We start from the raw sequence: 18,385 nt of genomic DNA, 5'->3' as shown, positions 1-18,385 counted from the left end.
GATCTGCCTTGTCTCTGAATCATTTTGTCGGTTGATGTTGCTTCTTTTGGTTCGGTTGTGTTGCAGGCTTAGTTCAGACAGCCTTGTCCTGTAAAGGAGCAGCCAATCCCATCTCATTTCGCCGGGTTCAGATTATAGATCATTTATGATTGGCTGCTGGGGTTACTGGTACGTCACGCTGCACATGCGCACTGGCACGCCCGCTGGTACACGCAACGGCCCGGGTTATCGTGCTCATTATGACCAATCATGGCGATCACATGATTACAATGTAAGCAAAACTATCCGGATTGGCTGCCATTCATAACAGCTTGCTTGCTGTTGTGGTGCTGCGATTGGCCCACAGCTATCACATGGTACCTGGCACCCTGTACCATGTGATTAGCTGTAGCCAATCACAACGTCACAATAGTAAGCAAGCTGTTATGAACGGCTTCCATTCATGACAGTTAAAACGAATGCTTATAACAGTGATCATCACTGTTATAAGCAATAATAGTGTAAAAAAAATCCCCGAGTAGTACAGTATCACTATGGCGAGATTGACCTATTCTGATAACAGTATGTTAAAAAAAATATATATATACTTTTTTTTTTAAATGTTTAAAAATTTAATACAATTTTTTTATAAAAAACTTTTTAATACTGTCACCAGTCAGTATCCCTGATCACTGCCACACCAGTCATATGATGATGCTGTTTTGCACTGGTGACATATAAATATTTTTATTTAATTTCTTAATTTTCCAAAAAATTGAGACAATTTATAAAAAACTCACTATGCCTCTTACTAAATACCTTGGACTGTCTACTTTCCAAATAGGGGTAATTTAGGGGGAAAAACTCACCATGCCTCTTACTAAATACCTTGGACTGTCTACTTTCCAAAAAGGGGTCATTTGGGAGGGCATTTGTTCTGTCCTGACATTTTCGGGCCTCAAGAAATTAGATAGTCCATCAGCACATCAGGATTGATCAATTTTCAGATATATATCCCAGTAGAGTTTGTGGACGCTATAACTTTCCTACAGACTAAATAAAAAACACTGATTTGGGTTATTTTCACCAAAGAAATTGGTCTAAATTTATTAAAGAAAGATTATTTGTTTGCAGAATTTTAGAACAGAAACAAGAAAAACAAGGGTTTCAATTTAAAACTTTTCTGAATTTTTTAATTTATATACTAAAAAATAAAAAACCCAGTGATGATTAAATACCACCAAAAGAAAGCTCTAAATGTGTGAAGAAAATTATATAAATTTATTTTGGGTACACGAAGGGGGGGGGAACCTTCCGGAGGTTGGGTGGTTAAAATAACTACAGTGCCATCATCCATCTACATAAGAAGAAGGGGTAATGTAAATTCAACAGTATGTTTTAAGTATCACTTTAATACAGCGAGCAACAACCAACTAGTCCTTTTATGGTGGGAACTGATTTATGTGGGTTGTGTAAGGGATAGACCACTGTCAGTCTTCCTCTGCTGTATCCAAATTGGGGAGATTTCCCTTCACTTCCTTCCTCAGTGAAAACCATGGTGAATACATACATAAAGATGATCATTGTAAGCACCCCTGTCAATGATATAAAACCAAACACAAGGGGGCGCCTCCATCTAGGTGTAGAAATTTATTAAAAAGAATAAAAGACAATAAAAATGCACTCACTAATTAATAGTGGCTCAAGAATTGTCATTAACCCATATAGACCTCCATAAGATCACAGTGAGGCTCCAGAGCAGCAACAGCCATCTTGCTACACCTTGAAGCCGCTGTTGCCTCAAGCTTGAAGCCTGCCATCTGTTCTTCCACCGAGAACTCTGCTTTAGCCAGCCGTTTGCCTACCGAGCTCTGCAGCCTCACGGTGATGATGATCCTATGGAGGTCTACATGGGTTTATGACAAGCCTTGATCATCAGCTGGTGCACAGTCAGACAGAAAGAGCGTCAGGTGTGGTAGTCTGGTCACGAAAAGCAGAAGCCCAGTTAACCATATATGTATAAAACAAAGGCAAAAAATAAAACAAAAAAATGTGAGCAAAAAACAATAAAATAAAGAAAAAAATAGAAGGTGAAAAATATGAAAAAAATAAGAATAAAAATGAAAAATAAAAAATAATAATGGAAATAAAAACAAAATGAAAAAAATACATACAAATAAGAATGAAAAATAAGAAAATATATAATGGGAAAAAAAATAAAAAATAAGAATTTAAGATAAAAAAATAAATACTAATGGAAATAAAAACAAAATGAAAAAAATAAATACAAATAAGAATGAAAAAATAAGAAAATATATAATGGGGAAAAAAATAAAAAATAAGAATTTAAGATAAAAAAATAAACACTAATGGAAATCAAAACAAAATGAAAAAAATAAATACAAATAAGAATGAAAAAATAAGAAAATATGTAATGGAAATAAAACTAAAAATAAGAAATTAAGATAAAAAAAAAAAATCTGCTTCAGCCAGCCACTTGCCTGAAGAGCTCTTCAACCTCACAGTGATCCTATGGAAGTCTACATGGGTTTTTGACAAGCCTGGGTCCATTATTAACTAGTGAGTGCATTTTTATACTTTTTATTACATTGCTGCACCTAGATGGAGGTGCTCCCTTGTGTTTGTTTTATGTATGTGCATGAAGATCTAATCTCAGAGGAGCTGCATCCACTTCACTTGGTGTTCCCTACCACTCTCCTGACAGAAAGAGTGCCAGGTGTGGTAGTCTGGTCAAGAAAAACAGAAGCCCAGTTAACCTTATATGTATAATAAAGGGCAAAAAATAAAAATAAAACGGTAAGAAAAAATGTGAGAAAAAAAAAATAAAATAAAGAAAAAAATAGAAGGTGAAAAATATAAATAAAAATAAGAATAAAAATGAAAAATAAAAAAATAAATACTAATGGAAATAAAAACAAAATGAAAAAAATAAATACAAATAAGAATGAAAAAATAAGAAAATATATAATGGGAAAAAAAAATAAAAATAAGAAATTAGGATAAAAAAAAAAATTCTGCTTCAGCCAGCCACTCGCCTGCAGAGTTCTGCAGCCTCACAGTGATCCTATGGAAGTCTACATGGGTTTTTGACAAGCCTGGATCCACTATTAACTAGTGAGTGCATTTTTATACTTTTTATTACATTGCTGCACCTAGATGGAGGTGCTCCCTTGTGTTTGTTTTATGTATGTGCATTAGGATCTAATCTGAGAGGAGCTGCATCCACTTCACTTGGTGTTCCCTACCACTCTCCTGGCCCTCTTATGTGTCCCGTTAAATGACGGTATTAATGTAATAGTTTATTCTTTTACCCTAACTACTACATCTGCAGGACAGAAAAGCAACAACCTTACTTGCCGGATCACCAGTAAAAAAATGAAAGAAAGAAAGCCTAAAAAAAAGAAAACGAATGCAGCTACCACATCTAAGAATTGGTAATGTGCAATATAAATGTTTTTTGGGGGGTTTAACAGGGTTTTTAACTGCTGAAGATAAAAAAATTAACTAATAAAAATGAAATACAATATATGTTTATACATTTAAATTACTAATGGGAAAAATATGCAATAATAAAATCATATATAATAAATACTAATATATGGATCACTTTGTTTTGCAGAGCCAGCTGATAAGGAGCAGTGGGGTTGATTTACTAATACTGGAGAGTGCAAAATCTGGTGCAGTTCTGCATAGAAACCAATCGGCTTCCAGGTTTTATTGTCAAAACTTTATTGAACAAGCTGAAGTTAGAAGCTGATTGGCTACCATGAACAGTCGCACCAGATTTTTCACACTCCACTTTTAATAGATCAACCCCAGTGTAACCAACAACCACTAGACAGGATGAGAAGGAGACATTTGGACTTGGATATTACGATGTGATATTTCAGTTCTAGATTCACTTCCTCCATAAAAACTAAAAAAAAAAAAAAAATAGTTTTAGCTGGAACTCCAGCTTACGATTCTCCTTAAAACAAATGTTCACCTCCAGCATCAACTATGCGGATGTCCTTGGTGTAAATAAGCTCCTCTAGTTCACTTCAGGTGTAACTCGGATGTAGTTGGGGGTATCGGCCTCTGTGAATATCTCAGAATTCCTGCACCTGCTTTACCTTTTTAGCTCTTTAATCTTATCTTTTGAATGTAAAATTATCCTCTAGCCTTTTTCCATACCATAAATTTGGACTGTTCCTATTGGTCACTATTATCATACCTGCTGCAGGTGGTCTTGGAAAATCAGCCAGTTTGTGTATATAAGGTGTTAGAAGAGTTATTCTACACTTCACAGGCACAATGTTCAGGTTCGTGGTACTTGCAATCTGCCTTAGCTATGGTAAGTTAAAGACTTGTCCTTGTGCATTTTTTGGGAACTCTGTTATACAACACGCCCCTACTAGATACTATTAAAATAAGACACATTTAAAGTTGAATGATAGGGCATAGGTTTAGCCAGACAGAGCCTGTAAATTTTGGCAGTGGGATTACCAATTGGCTACATTTTGGTGGTGGGATTACCAATTAGCTAAGTGTTGGCAGTGGAATAACCAGTTGGCTAAATTTTGGCGGTGGGATAACCAATTGGCTAAATTTTTGCGGTGGGATAACCAATTGGATAAATTTTGGTGGTGGGATTACCAATTGGCTAAATTTTGGTGGTGGGATTACCAATTGGCTACATTTTGATGGTGGGATTACCAATTAGTTAAATTTTGGCAGTGGAATAACCAGTTGGCTAAATTTTGGTGGTGGGATTACCAATTGGCTAAATTTTGGCAGGGGGATTACAAATTGGCTACATTTTGGCAGTGGGATTACCAATTGGCTACATTTTGGCGGTGGGATTACCAAGTGGTTCCCAGTTGTAGCAGTCCAGGTCTAGTAGTGAGGGCCTATCCACCCTTGTGTGCTTTCAGAAAAGAAGCACAGAGTATCAGTATAATCAACCCTATTGGTGCATCCAGTGTATATATACAGTATATATAGGACTTTTTTCAGGGGGAATGCAGTTACGACACCTCCAACGGTGACTGTATCTAATGGTAAGGGGTGCTGCAGGGTCTATTGATGCTGGCTGCTGCGGGATCTATTCTAGCTGTAGGGGATCTATTTTTGCAGGGGGTCTATTGTTGCTGGTGGGGGACCTATTGTTGCTAGGGGTGGGCCTTACATTGCTGGGGGGGGGGCAGTTATTGCTAGGAGAGATCTACTGTTGATGGAGGAGTCTGTTGCTGGCTGCTGGAGAGTCTATTGATGCTGGCTGTAGGGAGATCTGTTGTTGCTGCCAGGAGAACGGGGGTTTGTTTTGGGTGGTCCATTGTTGTTAAGGGTATCTGTTGTTGCTGGAGGGGGCTCTATTATTACTGGCTACAAGAAATCTATTTTACTGCTTTTTTGTTATCATTAACAAATTACATACAAATTACTTATCACTACAAAATGATACTTGGTTCTGTATTCTATAAAAGGGCAGTAATAGGTGGTAGGGGGTGGAACCAAGGAACGGTGATCAGAGGTTGGTAGGGGTGGAGAAAAGGGGTGACTCAGAAAGGGGGAGTTCCTGCACTTAGTCTCTGAGAAAAAAAACCTTAGTGTATATAAATTTTTTGTAAATATAACTATTTATTATATTTTCTTTCTCTCTGTAGCCTACAGCTGTGGCGTGCCAGCTGTGGCACCCAGCGTTGCCAGGGTAGTTAATGGAGAGGATACAGTACCACACAGCTGGCCATGGCAGGTATGCTCAATTAAGTATATTTCAAAAAGTTACAAACACTTACAGCTAAGTTCTCTCTTGAAATATATCCTCCTTTATCGCTTTGTGGAACTTCTTCGTACTTTGAGAATAGCTGTTGAAGATAGGTAGTTGCACGGTAGTGAAAAAGTGGAGGACCTCAGACAATAACATTTTGCAGATTATTATAAGGAGATGAAGTGCAACAATTTCTGAATCAACAGAGACACACATGTTTCCACTTAGTTTGACAAATAGTTCTAGCAATTTAAATATTCTTTAGCAGAAAATATTTTGTGCAAGTCACTCAAGACCAGTAAACGCAGCTTGGTTAAAGCCATGCATACACAAATTATAACTAATTATTGGTGACCCTCTTGGAGCACTATGCATATGTAAATATAAGAGTGGAGAATAATTAATGGACAAATGATTGGACATGTTGGACATTTTTAGTTTGTTCAAGGCAAGGGCAATGCATTGAGATGTTTACTGACAACTTTATAGCTAAGAAAAAGATTGTAAGAGTGTAATACACTATAGTTAATATGTACTACTAAAAAAAAAAGCTAACCACTCTCTTCATTAGTCTCTTATCTTATTCCCTTCAAAAAGAGTAGCATGGATGTTTTATGAGTGCAAATAATAATCAGTTTTGGCTGATTGTGTCCATGCCTTGATACATGTGTATGCTTTTAAAACATCCTTATAGTATATCCAGGCACGTCAAGTATGTTTTTAATATGACTTTTGACTTTCTTCCTTTCTCATGCTGTCCTTTGATCATGGGGTCAACAGTCACCCCAAGTTCTAATTTTCTCCTATTCTGTCCTTTGAGGGCTGTAATGAAGTCAGCAGCCATCCCAAGTTCCAGTTTCTCCATTTGTGTTCTTTGAGGGCTGTAATGGGGTCAGCAGTCACCCCAAGTTCCAGTTTCTCCATTTGTGTTCTTTGAGGGCTGTAATGGGGTCAGCAGTCACCCCAAGTTCCAGTTTCTCCTTTTGTGTTCTTTGAGGGCTGTAATGGGGTCAGCAGTCACCCCAAGTTCCAGTTTTCTCCTTTTGTGTGCTTTGAGGGCTGTAATGGGGTCAACAGTCACCCAAGTTCCAATGTTCTCTTTTTTTGTCCTTTGAGAACTGTATTAGAGTCACCAGTCATCCCGCATTGCAATTGTTTCCTATTGTATCACAAAGCTGTCTGACCAAATGCTCTTTGCATATACAGTTTTATGAAACATGTGCATGCTTTTAAATGTGCATGTTCCCTAGGCTAATTTACTAGTTCAAGGCTCATCACTTTAGAGCCATGCTCTAGCCCAGCAAGTCATGAGATTCTGAAAAAAATAAAGTCTGTGGGGCATTTATTACCATGCAAAATTACATTTACCTTGAAGTCCCCTCTCTCCTTTTTGGAGAGCATCAATTACATTTCTAGAATCACCTGAAAGCCTCCTGTTTAATATGTCACTGAAGTCACCTTTGCATATCAGTACCAAACTGACATAGAGGATTTTGCACAATAATAATTAATTCAATCTTACTTGTCTCCTTTAGATCTCCCTTCAGTACCAGGGATCCAGCGGGAACTGGGGACACACCTGTGGTGGCACTCTGATCTCTGAAAACTGGGTCCTGACCGCCGCCCACTGCATCAGGTAACTTTCAGATGCTAAAAATAAAAGTAATAATCCCAAAAACTGAAATCAACCTTTTCCATTTTTTTAGTACATATGATTTTCTGTCACTGCTTCACTAGCAATAGAGAAGAGGAGAGCTACAATGTGTTAAAAAAACGCAAATTATTTAGAACTGCTATGCAATTTACCTCTTCGCTTCCTTGCATCCATGGCAGTTTGGGGACCTGTGCCCTGGCTGGCACACTGCACTTGTTTTATTTTAACAGCATGTCATGGAAAATACAGTTCAGAGCAACCTCAAATGCCAGCACATGCAGGTAATTAGTGAGAGTGTTCTGTTATGCTTATCATTGTCCATGTAACACTTCAGTCTAGGGAAACTGTGGAGTCCTATCAGGAAATAAAAGATTTTACGTTAGGGGAGGTCCTAGGTTGGAAGACACCAATGTACAGATTCACCTCCAAAGCACTCATTCAATTTCACTTGTGTTTTGTCCAGCTCTGCAAATACATACAGGGTTTATCTGGGCAAACACAGCCTGCAGACTGCAGATGAAGAAGGTTCTATTGCCATTTCCGCTGAGAAGATCATTGTCCATGAAAAATGGAGCTCTTTTCTCATCCTGTGAGTATGACATGACTTTCGGAATACACAATCTGTGATGGGCTGCATTTACGTTCTTCTCCCCTGTGCTCGCTCTGGTGTGTCTAGTTGTTGATGGTCCTGGTCTTTAGTCCCAGCTAGACTTGTGACCTCAACACTAACCATTCCTGTAATCCTAATACTATCCTAATACTAATCTATCAACTAACCCCGATCTGTGATGGGCTGCATTTACATTCTTCTCCCCTGTGCTCACTCTGCTGTGTCTAGGTGTTGATGGTCCTGGTCTTTAGTCCCAGCTAGACTTGTGACCTCAACAGTCAACACTAACCATTCCTGTAATCCTAATACCATCCTAATAGTAACATATCAAGAACCCTCAATCTGTGATGGGCTGCATTTATGTTCTTCTCACCTGTGCTCACTCTGCTGTGTCTAGGTGTTGATGGTCCTGGTCTTCAGTCCCAGCTAGACTTGTCTCCTCAACACCAATCATTCCTGTAATCCTAATACAATTCTAACACTAACCTAATAATAATCCTAATACTAACCTGTCAAGTAACTCCAATCTGTGATGGTCTGCATTTGCTTATTTCTCCCCTGTGCTCACACTGACGTGTCTAGGTGTTGATGGTCCTGGTCTTCAGCTCCAACTAGACTTGTGACCTCAACACTAACTATTCCTGTAATCCTAATACCATACTAATACTAATCAAGTAACCCCAATTTGTGATGGGCTGCATTTACATTCTTCTCCCCTGTGCTCAATCTCGTGTGTCTAGTTGTTTATGGTCCTGGTCTTCAGTCCCAGCTAGACTTGTGACCTCAACACTAACCATTCCTGTAATACTAACACCATCCTAATACTAACCTATCAAGTAACCCCAATTTGTGGTGGGCTGCATTTACGTTCTTCCCCCCTGTGCTCACTATTGTGTGTCTAGTTGTTGATGGTCCTGGTCTTCAGTCCCAACTAGACTTGTGACCTCACTAACCATTCCTTTAATACTAATACTATCCTAACACTAACCTAATAATAATCCTAATACTAACTTATCAAGTAACCCCAATTTGTGGTGGGCTGCATTTACCTATTTCTCCCCTGTGCATACCATCAACATCAGATGCCCTACCACCAACCTTCCCAATAACATTAATGCTAACTACCTGTACCCACAAACTACCCTACCCTTTAAACTAGCCCTCTCTGTAATCCTAAAGCTGTCCCTCCCTGTAACCCTAACAGTAACCCTCCCTGTAATTTCAATACTAACACTCCCTGTATCCTTAACACTAATGCTCCCTGTAAATCTAACCCTTCAAGTAACTTTCACACAAATGCTCCTGGTAACCCTAACACTAAGCTTTCCTGTATCTCTAATTACCCTCCCTATAATTCCAACATTAATACTCCCTGTATCCCTAACCCTCCTTGTTATCCTCATACAAACCCTCCCTGTAACCTTAACACCAACCCAACTGTAACCATAACACTAACCCTCCCTGTAACCCTCACACAAATGCTACTGGTACCCTGCCTCCCTATAATTCTAACACTAATGCTCCCCGTATCCCTAACACTAACCCTCCCTGTAAGTATAATCCTAACCCTCATACAAACACTCCCTGTAATCCTAACACCAACCCTCCATGTAACCCTCATATAAACCTTCCCTGTAATCCTAACACCAACCCACCCCGTAACCATAGCATTAACCCTCCCTGTAAATCTAACCCTAACCCTCCATGTAACCCTTGCACCAACCTTCCTTGGAACTCTAACACCAACCCTCTCTTTAACCCTAACACTAGCTCCTCTAAGTAACTGTAATGCTAATCCTTTCTTTAACCCTAACACTAAATCCTCTGTATTTCTAACATTAACCCTCCCTGCTACAATAACACTAAATTCTTCCTGTAATCCTAACACTAAATCCTCTGTGTAACCCTAACACTAAATCCTCTGTGTAACACTAAACCTCTCTGTAACCCTAACAATAAATCCTAAATGTAACCCTAACACTAACCCTCTGTATAATACTCTTCCTAACTCTCAATCTGGTTAGCTCTGGTTTGCAAACTTAATTCTTCCAAGCTGTGTTCCTTCATTCTGAACATTACTGCAAAGCAAAAATATCACTTGAGAAGTGCTGCTGACTGATTACTTAAATTTCCAGTACTACATGAAGACACAGCGTAAGCTTTTATTGGGTCCAATTTACTCGTTTAAACCCACAATACCCATGTGATTGATGTATGTGTGTTCTTTCAGCAATGACATCGCTCTGATCAAGCTGTCCCAACCCGCACCACTCAGTGACAACATTCAGCCCGCCTGCCTGCCCCCTAGCGGCGTCCTCTTGGCCAATAATTCAAACAGCTTTGTGACTGGATGGGGTCGTCTGTACAGTAAGTGATGTCTTCACCTTAAAGTAGGAATTCAAATTTATAGCACTGGTTCTGGTATTTAAAGTGAACCCGTCAGCCATTAAAAGTCCTTCCTAAGGAAGGCAGCTACTTTTTTTTTCAAGCATATCCAAAAGGCACAATCTATCTTTTATTTTTGAATGGGGTGTGGAAGAGTTAGAACCTCTGTCGGGTTTTTGTTATTGCTGTGTCCCCTCTGGGGAGATTCACCCCCTCTGTATATCTTGGTATCCTTGTCTCTGGTACAGAAAGTGATAGGAAATCCAAAATTTTACAGTTATCACTGGAGCAAAAATTGAGAGGAAATCTTCCAATGAGGACACCTCTTCCAGTGACAACTATCTAATAGAGGATTTATCTTCACTTTAGAGAGAGTTCCTCTCACTTCCTGTTGTGGCTGCAGAACAGGAAATGAGGGTAAGTTGCTCCAAAGGAACACTGACAGGAAATGCCTCCTATTATAAAATAAAAATAAATAGTTTAGATTTTAGAGCTTTTTCTACCTAAAATATCTTGTCTCTATGGCACTTTGAACCAATGGCTCAACTTCCCCAACTTCATATGACCCACCCTTAACCCAAGACCATTCCCTGTGCAGTAAGGCCCACCATTTCTTAACTTCTTCCTTCCCTCCCTCCTTTTTTTTTCTTTCTTTACTCTATTTCCTTCTATTCTCTCCTTCCTTTCTTCTTTACTTTCTTACTTCCTTCTTTCCATTTTGTTTCTATTCTTTTCCTTTTTCCCTTCATTTCCTTTTTTTTCTTTTCTTTAATTTTATTTATATTCATTATTTCTTCCTTCAATTTCCTTTGTTCCCTCCTTCCATTTCTATTATATTCTTTCCTTCCTTCTCTATCCTTTCTATTCTTTCCTTCCTTTTGTTTTCCTTACTTCTGCTTTTCTTCCATTCTTTTATTTCCTTTCAATTCTTTCCTTCCTTCCGGTTTTCCATTTCTCTTCTCTCCTCTTCCTTCCTTTCTATTTTTTTTCTTCCTTCCCTCCATTTCCTTTCTTTCCTTTCCTTCCTTTCTTACATTTCCTTTATATTCTTTTGTTCTTTCCCTCCATTTCATTTTTATTCTTCCCCTCCCTTCCCTTCCTAGCCCTTCCCTTATCTTCCCTTTTATTCTTTTCTTTCTTCCCTCAATTTCCTTTTTCTTTATTCCTTCCTTTCTTCCATTTCCTTTCTTTTCCTTATTTATTCCTTCCATTTCCTTTCCTTCCGTTCTTCCCTCCTTCCGTTTCTCTTCTATTCTTTCCTTCCTTTCATTTCACTTTTATTCTTTCCTTCTTTCTGTTTTCCTTCCTTTCTTTTATTTCATTTCTAATCTTTTCTTCCTTCCCTTCATTTCCTTTCTATTCTTTCCTTCCTTCCTGTTTCCTTTTCTCTCCTCCTCCTTCCTTCCTTTTTCTATCTATTTTTTTCTTCCTTGTCTCCATTTCCTTTCTTTTCTTTCCCTCCTTTCAGTATTACCAGTACTACCCTCCATTTCATTTGTATCTCTTCTCTTCTAGACATGTGCAATTCGTTTTGTTCCGAATTTGTTTTTTTAACTAATTTCGACAAATTAATTAATTCGGAAATATACTCGAATTAACGAAAACCCGTTTAACAAACTTTTCCGAATATTTGAAAATTCGAAAAAAATTTGTAAATTTATAAATTCGAAAAAATGTATAAATTCTGAAATTTGTAAATTAATATTAACTAACAAATAATAACTAAACTATTACTAACTATTAAATTATAGGTATTGGAATTTCCTGTCAAATTTGGCTGTTACGAATTATCCGAAATAACAAATGCCGCATCTAAGCAAATGGAATGGAACAAATTAATAATGAATAATAATAATAATAACATTTTTATTATTATTATTGTTATGTATTATAATTTCTAATAATATTTAAGCTATTATTAGTTAGTTATTATTTCAGATTTTCACATTTTTATGATTTTCTAACTTGGAATTTACGAATTTTTTCAAATTTACGCATTTACAAATTGCGATCATAACGAATGAACCAAAAAATGAAAAAACAAAACAAAAAGAGAAACGAATGAAACGAAAACGATTATATTCTTTTCTTCTTTCCCTCCATTTCATGTTTTTTTCTATTCTCTCCTTTTCCTTTTCCCTTCTATTCTTCACTTCCTCATTTTCTTCTATTTCCCTTACCTTCTTTTTCTTCTTTCCCTCCATTTCTTTTCTGTTCTTTCTATCCTTTCATACATGTTTTTCCATTTCTTTTGCTTTCATTCTTCTTCTTCCCCTTCCAACTCTTCCCTACTTTAAGAAAAAATTTGGATGCAGTAAGGCTTTAAATATCACCCTCTACAGAGACGGCTTTGCCGGCCTTACACCCCCCCTATAGTCAGTCAGGATAGGTTGAATTTTGGTTGATCCTACAGTTAATCGGTAGCGGTCTCCCCCACTCTCGATGGTCACTTATCATTGTGTGCTTTGTTTTTCAGCTGGTGGACCCATCGCTGATAACCTACAACAGGCTCTCCTCCCAGTGGTGGATTACCCTACCTGCTCCAGGTCTGACTGGTGGGGCTGGCAGGTCAGGGACACCATGGTCTGCGCTGGCGGTGACGGCATTGTCTCCGCATGCAACGTAAGTCGCGGTTCTCCTTAGTACATTTCCATTGGATAGCTTATCAGCCTATCTGAACTCCGATCCAGCAGAGATCACATGATCAACTGCCTAAGCTTTATTGATTGCATGAGCAACACTGGAGCGAAACCAAAGCAGCATTTTCTCCAGCCAAAACACTATTTTAGCCTTTTTCTTGTGTTTTGATAAACCTTACAAGATATATTTTTTGAGTATAGTTTTATAGATTCCGTATCTTTATATAGCTCATTATCAGGGAGGTGTAAAGATTTCATTGTACTCCGCAGGGTGATTCCGGTGGTCCCCTGAACGTTAAGTCCGGCGATGGATCCTGGCAAGTGCACGGCATTGTCAGCTTCGGCTCCGGCGTCAGCTGCAACTACGAGAAGAAGCCAACCGTCTTCACCAGAGTCTCCGCCTACATTGACTGGATCAATAGTGTAAGTCCGACTGGCGGCAACAGTCAGCTCCTTGCACAAATGATTGCCTATCTGTGCCGCTGCTTCCTCTTCTGCTTGTGTAAAAAAAAAAAGGGGAAAGGTTGTGTTATTCAGTGCAAATTTGTGTCTTTTGTAGCTTACTGGAGTAAAAATAAAAATACAATAAGGTCTTGTCCTCTAATAAGGGGTCATACTCACCACAAAATGATTGTGCAGTGAGAGGGAAGCCATGCTTCACCATTCTGATTGGATGTCTAGAGAAACATAAACATGGCTAAGTTGTAGAGATGTGGACTGCCAAAAAAAAAAAAGTTTGTTTTCGTTTTATTTGTTTAAAGTTTTTTTTTTTTTTCATTTTTCGGGTCATTCGTTATGATCGAAATTCGTTATTTGGAACAAATTCGTAAATTCTTAAATTAAAAAATTTGGAGACTTGAAAATCCAAAAATTCGACAATCTGAAAATAAGAACGAATATACGAAATAAGAACGAAAGTCTCAAAAAATAACAATGAAAATGTGAAAATCTGAAATAATAACTATATAAAAGGGGATAACTATATAAGGGGGGGGGGGAACGAGCGAGCGAAAAGAAAAAGATGTAATAAAAAAATAAATAAAACAGAAAAAGATATATATAGATATCTATATCTCTCTATATATTCTCTCTCTCTCTCTCTCTTATATATATATATATATATATCTATCTATCTATATATATATATCTATCTATCTATATATATATAGATAGATAGATATATATATATATATACAGAGAGAGAGCGATATCTATATAGATAGAGATATATATATATCTCTATATATCTCTATCTCTCTCTCTCTCTCTCTCTCTCTCTCTCTCTCTATATATATATATATATCTATATATATATATATAGATATATATATAGATAGATAGATAGATATAGATCTATCTATCTATCTATCTATCTATCTATCTATCTATCTATCTATCTATCTATCTATCTATCTATCTATCTATCTATCTATCTATAGAGAGAGATAGATAGAATAGATAGATATATAAATATATATATAAATGTATATATATATATATATATATATATATATATATATATATATGTATAGATATATATATATATGTATAGATATATCTATAGATAGATAGACAGATAGATAGATAGATATCTCTATATATAGAGATATCTATATAGATATATCTATCTATATATATTTTTTTTCCGTACTGTCACCAGTCAGTGTCCCTGATCATCACCATACCAGTTATATGATGACACTGTACTTTACTGGTGACAGTATGTAAAAAAAAAAAAAAAAAAAGTGAAATTTTTTTTTCATCAATTCCTTAATATTCCAAAAAATGATGACAAAAAATTACTTCAAAAAACCCGCCATGCCTCTTGCTAAATACCTTGGACTGTCTACTTTCCAAAAAGGGGTCATTGGGGGGGGGGGGGGGGTATTTGTACTGTCCTGGCATTTTTGGGCCTCAAGAAATGAGATTTCTGAGGCCCATCAGTACATCAGGATTGATACATTTTCAGATATATACAGTGCCTCACAAAAGTATTCACCCCCCCCCCCTTGGCATTTTTCGTGTTTTGTTGCCTCACAACCTGGAATTAACATGGATTGTTTGAGGATTTGCATCATTTAACCACTTGACGACCGCCTCACGCCGATGTACGTCGGCAAAGTGGCACGGACAGGCAAAATCACGTACATGTACGTGATTTGCCTTCCGCGGGTGGGGGGTCCGATCGGACCCCCCCCCGGTGCCCGAGGCGGTCGTCTTTTGTCCAGCGGCGATCCGTGATGAGGGGGAGACCATCCGTTCGTGGCCCCCCCCTCGCGATCGCCGCCGGCCAATGAGAACACTCCTTTGCTGCTGTATGCTAAACAGCAGCAAAGGAAGTGATGTCATCTCCCCTCGGGTCGGTATTTTCCGTTCCGGCCCGAGGAGAGAAGACATCTATGTGAGTGCACAACACACACACACACAGTAGAACATGCCAGGCACACAAAACACCCCGATCCCCCCCCCCGATCGCCCCCCGATCCCCCCCCAATCACCCCCCCCCCCCCCCCGTCACAAACTGACACCAGCAGTTTTTTTTTTTTTTTTTTTTTTCTGATTACTGCATGGTGTCAGTTTGTGACAGTTACAGTGTTGGGACAGTGAGTATTACCCCCCTTTAGGTCTAGGGTACCCCCCTAACCCCCCCTAATAAAGTTTTAACCCCTTGATCACCCCCTGTCACCAGTGTCACTAAGCGATCATTTTTCTGATCGCTGTATTAGTGTCGCTGGTGACGCTAGTTAGTGAGGTAAATATTTAGGTTCGCCGTCAGCGTTTTATAGCGACAGGGACCCCCATATACTACCTAATAAATGTTTTAACCCCTTGATTGCCCCCTAGTTAACCCTTTCACCACTGATCACCGTATAACCGTTACGGATGACGCTGGTTAGTTCGTTTATTTTTTTTAGTGTCAGGGCACCCGCCGTTTATTACCGAATAAAGGTTTAGCCCCCCGATCGCCCGGCGGTGATATGCGTCGCCCCAGGCAGCGTCAGATTAGCGCCAGTACCGCTAACACCCACGCACGCAGCATACGCCTCCCTTAGTGGTATAGTATCTGTACAGATCAATATCTGATCCGATCAGATCTATACTAGCGTCCCCAGCAGTTTAGGGTTCCCAAAAACGCAGTGTTAGCGGGATCAGCCCAGATACCTGCTAGCACCTGCGTTTTGTGCCTCCGCCCAGCCCACCCAAGTGCAGTATCGATCGATCACTGTCACTTACAAAACACTAAACGCATAACTGCAGCGTTCGCAGAGTCAGGCCTGATCCCTGCGATCGCTAACAGTTTTTTTGGTAGCATTTTGGTGAACTGGCAAGCACCAGCCCCAGGCGTCAGGTTAGCGCCAGTACCGCTAACACCCACGCACGCACCGTACAGCTCCCTTAGTGGTATAGTATCTGAACGGATCAATATCTGATCCGATCAGATCTATACTAGCGTCCCCAGCAGTTTAGGGTTCCCAAAAACGCAGTGTTAGCGGAATCAGCCCAGATACCTGCTAGCACCTGCGTTTTGCCCCTCCGCCCGGCCCAGCCCAGCCCACCCAAGTGCAGTATCGATCGATCACTGACACTTACAAAACACTAAACGCATAACTGCAGCGTTCGCAGAGTCAGGCCTGATCCCTGCGATCGCTAACAGTTTTTTTTGTAGCGTTTTGGTGAACTGGCAAGCACCAGCCCCAGGCAGCGTCAGATTAGCGCCAGTACCGCTAACACCCACGCACGCACCGTACACCTCCCTTAGTGGTATAGTATCTGATCGCATCAATATCTGATCCGATCAGATCTATACTAGCGTCACCAGCAGTTTAGGGTTCCCAAAAACGCAGTGTTAGCGGGATCAGCCCAGATACCTGCTAGCACCTGCGTTTTGCCCCTCCGCCCGGCCCGGCACAGCCCACCCAAGTGCAGTATCGATCGATCACTGACACTTACAAAACACTAAACGCATAACTGCAGCGTTCGCAGAGTCAGGCCTGATCCCTGCGATCGCTAACGTTTTTTGGTAGCGTTTTGGTGAACTGGCAAGCGCCAGCGGCCTAGTACACCCCGGTCGTAGTCAATCCAGCACTGCAGTAACACTTGGTGACGTGGCGAGTCCCATAAGTGCAGTTCAAGCTGGTGAGGTGGCAAGCACAAGTAGTGTCCCGCTGCCACCAAGAAGACAAACACAGGCCCGTCGTGCCCATAGTGCCCTTCCTGCTGCATTCGCCAATCCTAATTGGGAACCCACCACTTCTGCAGCGCCCGTACTTCCCCCATTCACATCCCCAACCAAATGCAGTCGGCTGCATGAGAGGCATTTTTATGTCCTCCCGAGTACCCCTACCCAACGAACCCCCAAAAAAGATGTCATGTCTGCAGCAAGCGCGGATATAGGCGTGACACCCGCTATTATTGTCCCTCCTGTCCTGACAATCCTGGTCTTGCATTGGTGAATGTTTTGAACGCTACCATTCACTAGTTGAGTATTAGCGTAGGGTACAGCATTGCACAGACTAGGCACACTTTCACAGGGTCTCCCAAGATGCCATCGCATTTTGAGAGACCCGAACCTGGAACCGGTTACAGTTATAAAAGTTAGTTACAAAAAAAGTGTAAAAAAAAAAAAAAAAATATGAAATAAAAAAAAATAGTTGTTGTTTTATTGTTCTCTCTCTCTCTATTCTCTCTCTCTATTGTTCTGCTCTTTTTTACTGTATTCTATTCTGCAATGTTTTATTGTTATTGTTATTGTTATTATGTTTTATCATGTTTGTTTTTCAGGTGTGTAATTATTTACACTTTACTGTGCTTTATTGTTAACCATTGTTAACCATTTTTTTGTCTTCAGGTACGCCATTCACGACTTTGAGTGGTTATACCAGAATGATGCCTGCAGGTTTAGGTATCATCTTGGTATCATTCTTTTCAGCCAGCGGTCGGCTTTCATGTAAAAGCAATCCTAGCGGCTAATTAGCCTCTAGACTGCTTTTACAAGCCGTGGGAGGGAATGCCCCCCCCCCCCACCGTCTTCCGTGTTTTTCTCTGGCTCTCCTGTCTCAACAGGGAACCTGAGAATGCAGCCGGTGATTCAGCCAGCTGACCATAGAGCTGATCAGAGACCAGAGTGGCTCCAAACATCTCTATGGCCTAAGAAACCGGAAGCTACGAGTATTTCATGACTTAGATTTCGCCGGATGTAAATAGCGCCATTGGGAAATTGGGGAAGCATTTTATCACACCGATCTTGGTGTGGTCAGATGCTTTGAGGGCAGAGGAGAGATCTAGGGTCTAATAGACCACAATTTTTTCAAAAAAGAGTACCTGTCACTACCTATTGCTATCATAGG

General features: G+C 39.6%; 1 protein-coding gene across 1 annotated transcript; it reads left to right on the top strand.

Annotated features, from left to right (window-relative positions):
• Window positions 1-4,293: 4,293 nt before the first annotated feature.
• LOC141110335 (chymotrypsin-C-like) lies at window positions 4,294-14,025 on the top strand. The gene is made up of 7 exons (XM_073601632.1): window positions 4,294-4,333; window positions 5,646-5,734; window positions 7,285-7,385; window positions 7,867-7,992; window positions 10,244-10,380; window positions 12,875-13,020; window positions 13,308-14,025. Exons 1-7 carry the CDS (start codon window positions 4,294-4,296, stop codon window positions 13,677-13,679), a joined length of 1,011 nt encoding a protein of 336 aa, XP_073457733.1. The 3' UTR covers window positions 13,680-14,025.
• The last annotated feature ends 4,360 nt before the right edge of the window (window positions 14,026-18,385 follow it).

This window comes from Aquarana catesbeiana, linkage group LG10 (genome assembly GCF_042186555.1).
Source record: "Aquarana catesbeiana isolate 2022-GZ linkage group LG10, ASM4218655v1, whole genome shotgun sequence".
Lineage (NCBI taxonomy): Eukaryota > Metazoa > Chordata > Amphibia > Anura > Ranidae > Aquarana > Aquarana catesbeiana.
The sequence above is the reverse complement of the archived record's forward strand: the minus strand, read 5'-3'. Positions and strand labels throughout refer to the sequence as shown.